This window comes from Kryptolebias marmoratus, linkage group LG16 (genome assembly GCF_001649575.2).
Source record: "Kryptolebias marmoratus isolate JLee-2015 linkage group LG16, ASM164957v2, whole genome shotgun sequence".
Classification (NCBI taxonomy): Eukaryota; Metazoa; Chordata; class Actinopteri; order Cyprinodontiformes; family Rivulidae; genus Kryptolebias; species Kryptolebias marmoratus.
In genome coordinates, this window is record NC_051445.1 from 8,961,675 (window position 1) to 8,967,123 (window position 5,449).

At 51.0% G+C, this 5,449-nt stretch overlaps 1 protein-coding gene across 1 annotated transcript in view; it reads right to left on the reverse strand.

Moving 5' to 3' along the window:
• Positions 1–2,168: 2,168 nt before the first annotated feature.
• erfl3 (Ets2 repressor factor like 3) overlaps positions 2,169–5,449 on the reverse strand; it is a 48,175-nt gene continuing 44,894 nt past the window's right edge. The window contains exons 3-5 of the mRNA XM_017415378.3: positions 5,052–5,167; positions 3,723–4,879; positions 2,169–3,586 (exon numbers count right to left, since the gene is read on the reverse strand). Coding sequence (XP_017270867.1) covers positions 2,921–3,586; positions 3,723–4,879; positions 5,052–5,167 — 1,939 coding nt within the window. The 3' untranslated portion in view covers positions 2,169–2,920. The remainder of the gene's footprint in view (positions 3,587–3,722; positions 4,880–5,051; positions 5,168–5,449) is intronic.

Genomic DNA, 5,449 nt, shown 5'->3' on the forward strand with positions numbered 1-5,449 from the left:
GTAACTGCTCTGAGGGGGGAGAAGAGGTGAGAGAACAGACTGAAAGAGGGAGAAGATAGATCTTTACACGGTAAAACAACACATTGGGGTTTTTTTTTCCTTTTTAAAATGATACAGACCCCCCCCTCCCTCCCCGCCGCCCTTTTCCCAAAAAATACAGAAAAAATACACAATAGTGAGAAAGAAAAAGGAAAAAAAAGCAACATTATAAAATAAAATAACATTACAGAACAAAAAAAAAAAGAGATAAAAATAAAATCCTCCCCCTCCCCCCCGTTCAGTTCCAGATGTTACGTCTCTGTCTGCATCAAATCATAGTTATCATTTATATTACATTTGTAAAAACTAAAAGCTGTTTTTTTTGGGGGGCCGGAGGATTTCAAACAGGGAATGAAGTTTTTAGGGGAGGCTTCGATGTGACGAACACGAGATAAAAAGCAACAGCTAGCTGAGCCATGGAATAAAAATAATGCCAGGTGGAGAGTTAAATCACTCAGTGACAACCGTAAAAACAACATTAATCAATAGGTCATGTTGACGTCATAAAAATAAACCGATAAAACTTTTGTCTCTTTGTGCTGTTGGACAGTCGAGGCCTGTAACAGGGTGCGAGGGAGAGCGAGCGAACTCCGGAAGGGAGCCCGTACGAGCGAAAGAGAGCAACTAAGACTGGAGTCCGTCGCTGAGATTACGGAGAGTAAGGCAGCTGTCAGTTCAAATACAGACGTGGGACCTGGTGGGTGTGCAACAGTGTGTGTGTGTGTGCATGTTGTGACAGGCTGCAGTCCAGACTGATGAGGAAATTCGATCAGCTCAGATACACAGACGGCCTGCAGAGCATCCATCTCACAGTTTGCTGCTCAGACGACCAATCAGAAGCCTGAGCTGCCCCCAAACATGTTTGTTTGTTTGTTTGTTTGTGTGTGAATGTGCATAGATTCAGAAGGCGGAGGGGGGGTGTATTGGGACAGGATCTCTTCCTATCTTCCAGTAATGATTAACCCCTTCTCCCTGCTGAGCTGGACTTTGAAGCTTCATCCTCACTGACCTATGAGAAAGTACAGGACTTGACTAATAACCCCTGAGCTGACACACACACACACACACACACACACACACACACACACACACACACACACACCCCGAGCCGCACAGCCAGCCTGGAGAGGCGGCCTGCAGCCAGAACAGCTCAAACCAGCGAGAACCCTGCTGAGCAGAGCGAGACTGCAGACAGGAAAAAAACAACAACAACAACAACAAAAAAAACACAGAGCGCTGAAAGGGCGAGCTACTGCGAAAGAAAAACCCGAAGTGAACAGCAGCAGAGCGAGGCGCACCGTCTGAATCATTAGCAATCTGAGACGGGAGATTCTGTCCTGCTGGTCTTGTTCTGGTGGACTGGCCTAAGCTGTTTGTTTATTTATCTATGAAACAAATGTACAAGAACACCCACCCCCCTCCCCCTCTTCTTGTTTTTCCGTCCTCCCACACGACTGTAAACTGCAGCGACGCGTCTGTCCACTCAAAATAATCCACTTAGAAAAAACCCTGAATCAGTCACTTCATTAAAAGGCTATGTTTGTAAGTCTTCTTAAATCTTTTTATTTAGAATATATAAAGATATATCCTCCGTGTGTGTCGTTAGAGCTCAGTTTGCAATATTTTACAAGCCGTACAGTGACAGTGTGTGTGTGTGTGTGTCTGCGTGTGTGTGTGTGTTTTAGAGGTTTGGGACTCCTGATGGTTTCCACAAAGAGAGCTGAAGGTCCAGTCAGAGTGAACAGGAGCTGTGATGGCAGTGCTGTGTGTGTGTGTGTGTGTGTGTGCTTGCTGGTTTAGTTTAACACTATCTATGATTGTTAGGCGAGCTTGAGCTGGTGATTTGGGATTCTGTGCTGCTAAGACTCGAGGGAATCGATTTTAAATGTACAAGCCATGTTTAGGCGAGGTAAGAAGGCCAGCAAACCTGTCCCCCATCCCCTCATGGTTCCCAACAGCAGCTCTTCTTTATCATTCTCTTTCCCTCTCCCCACATCTCCCTAGGGTTCGTTTAATTTCTGTGAGCAGAGTCATGATCGTTCCACAGGTGGTCCGCGAGAGAAAGGAGGGGCAGAACGGGAGAAAGACTGAAGAAGGGTTACAGAAAAGTCCGACGCGCTGAGAGAACAGTAACCCGGAGAGTCAAAGTCTCTGTGTTCGTGTGGTTTGTGAGTTTCTACGGGCTTGTGTCGTCTGTGTGCACGGATCCAATGAACGTACAGCGATAGGTTTCCCTGAGTGGAGTGGGCCAGGTTTAAGAGTCTGACAACACCCAACAGCCCCACTCATCAGTCTTTGACCCACTCATTATGTCACACGAGTTTTCAACGGTTTCTCCTTCATCGCTCTTCCATGTCGCTGCAGGGCTCTCGGGGTTAGCTGCAGGCACTTAAAAGTCCCGTCGTCCTGTCCTGTAGGAAAAGTTGCATGGGTTTGTACGTGATCGTCGTGGATGAGTTGCTGAGCTGTGAGGGAGGGTTTTTCCTGAGGAAAGAGCCATTTTGTTTGGCTGCTGATCCCTCCCCACTAAAGGGGGGCCTGAAGGTGGGAGCTATGCTACTGGAGCAGGGCCTCTGGAGCTTCACTGGCCAGGTGGGAGTCGATTTTACTGTCAGTGTGACTGAGTCTGAGTGAGTCTCTCCTCCCTAAGGACGTCTTCCAGAGGAGCCCTGATCCAGGATTAATGGTGGCTCTGACAACAAGAATCTGGCTGTCTTCTGTCAGTTTTATGAGTGTGTATGTTGGACTCTGCTCTCGGGTCACTGGAGATTTCAGGAATCTAGTTTGTCAGTGTGGGAGTGGGATTACAGAGGAACCATTTACATACTCCTGTCCCACCTCCTGTACTGCTGGAGCAGTAGTGTTTGAGCCGAGGTCCTCATCAGCAGTCTTTATTCTCTAGAGACAGCTGCGCTGCAGCACGATGCAGCTCGGCGCTCGCCCTCCGCTGAGACGCCTGCGGTGTCGTTAAAGAACCCTCGTAGGCTAAAGGGGGAGGACTGTCCCCCTCTCCGCTGCCCGTTCCATCCTCCTCCATCTCCACACATCCATTACTTTGCCTCACTCTATCCCTCTCCTCCTCTGGTCGGACTTTTTTGTCATCCGACTCCTCCTGCGAGGCTTCCATGCGCTGGTCTTCGCTCCAGCGCCTCTTGAAGCGCTGCTTGAGAGGGATGCACTTGGTCTGCGCAGATTCCGACGGCGCTGTGAGCGAAGGGGGGGTGCTGCTCTCCCCGGGCTCGACGGGCTCACTTTTGAGGACGGGCGGGCCGCGATGGGCGCTGGAGTGTATGTGGTGCGAGGCGAAAAATGGCATCAAACCGGGAGGAGGCGGCGCTGGGGCTTTGAAGACGTCCTCGTCCAGATCATCATCGTGGTGGTGATCCTGGGAGGCGGCCGTGCCGTTAGAAAGGTGGTGATGGTTGGAAACTCTGGAGCGGCGCAGGGAGAAGAGCTCAAACTCATGATCCCTTTCATCCGGGTCTTCATCGCTGATGTCCGTCACTTCCACCTCTTCCTCTGACTCTATATCAGAGATGGGCTCCACCTGGAAGGAGAGATAAAACAAACAAAGACTTAATAATATTCATGTTGTCTAATTAAATCTTACTGAAGAATACAAAAATGTTGATTCACGGTTATCAGTTCTCTGTCTAGACTACTTATACTGTGAATTTCTTTACCTTTATCTTCGGGAGTCCTGCACTGTTTAGAGACTGCGTCGAGGAGGAAGCAGAGATGACACCCGAGCCACTGGCCGAACTCAGGTCACTGCCGAACGACAGCGAAGACCCCAGACCAGAGGTTGAGGACATGGACCCGGACCCTGAGGACAGCGAGCCCTGCCTGGGTTTACTCTGGCACTGTCCGTCTCTCTGCTTCCTTCCCAGCGGAGGCGGCTGCAGCTTAAACTTGAAGGGGGATATGTGTGGGGGCTCCTCGCCCAGGTGGAGCGGGTGGTACATGGGGTGGGAATGGGGGTGGGGATGGGTGGAGTGAGGAGGCTGTGGGTGGTGGTGGGCAGAGTGAGCCAGAGGTGGATGGTGGTGTCGGTCTCCTCCCCTCTCCCCCCCTCCGGCTGTGGCGGCTCTTTCTGCTCTCTCGGTGGCTCCTCTCTCAGCGGTCAGGCCGGACTTGTCCGTGGCGGGCCGGTGGGGCTGAGGGATGACGATGTTGGGGTAATGGAGGAAAGCTCTGGGGCTCAGGCCGTAGTTGTACACCGACTGGGTGTGGGCCTGCAGGTAGCGCTTCATGTCCTCTGGGTTGAAGGAGAAGTGTGAGCCCAACATGGGTGAAAGTGTGGGTGAGGGAGTGTAGGGGAGGTGGGATGTGGGAGTCATGGAGAGCGCTGGAGACAGAGGAGGGGCTAAGAGGCTGGCTCCTGGGGGTCCGGGTAGAGGGGACACAGGGAAAGGGGACAGGGGCTCCTGGGGGATACGATGACCCGGGGCGCCACGGGAACTTGGGTGGCCTGCAGGGTTACCTGGTGCTCCATACATGCGGAAAAGCGCTTCATGAGAGAGACGAGGATGGATGATGCTCCTGTAGCCTCCTCCTCCTCCCCCGGGTCCCCCGCCTCCTCCTCCACTCACACCCCTCTCTACCCTCTCCTCTCCCGCTCCCGTGTTACCCTCCTCGATCTCTGAATTGACCGAGGTGCCGTCGCTGCAGTCGCTAACGGAACCGCGGGCCATCCGTCGGGCCACCGAGCTGAACATGCCCCCGGGACTGCGCAGGTCCTCGTTGGGCGAGAGGACCTCAGAGGGAGTGGAAGGAGGGAAGCGGAAATGAGTCCCCGCACCGGTCGGGACAGGAGGGGCACTCTGAGGAACGCTACTTCCTGGAGACGTCACAGAAAAGAGGAGAAAGAAAGAAGAGAAAGGGAAATCTGAGAAATAATACACAACATTCTCGAATGTAATCCAGTGTAATCATGCCATCCTTTTGAGGGATTATGAGGTATTTAAGCATGCAGAGGCAAGCAAACACAGTGAAAGTCTGTCCAGACTTACCACTAGAGCCCATGTCGATGAAGGGGTAGTTGACCAGGACCAGTTTGTTGAAGTTGAACTTATAGGTGAACCTCTTGCCCTTGGTCTTATGAAGGATCCTCTTGTTATAGTAATACCTGGAAAAAAAAGTGTATAAAAAGACACATAAATAAAAATAATTCACATAGAAATGGAGCCGTGTTACTGAAATATGTCACAGTGTTTTTCTGTCCACATCACAGTATTTCATTTACAATGTGGGCCTCATGTTAAATCAGCATTTTTATCTGCATAATGCAGACTGTGACAGATGTGCGTGGACACACTTTAATAAGTCTTTCATACACCCCTCACCAGCAGCACGACAGATATTAGAGAGTGTTGTATGACATTTGCACAAAGCAGACCCTGAAAGAAGG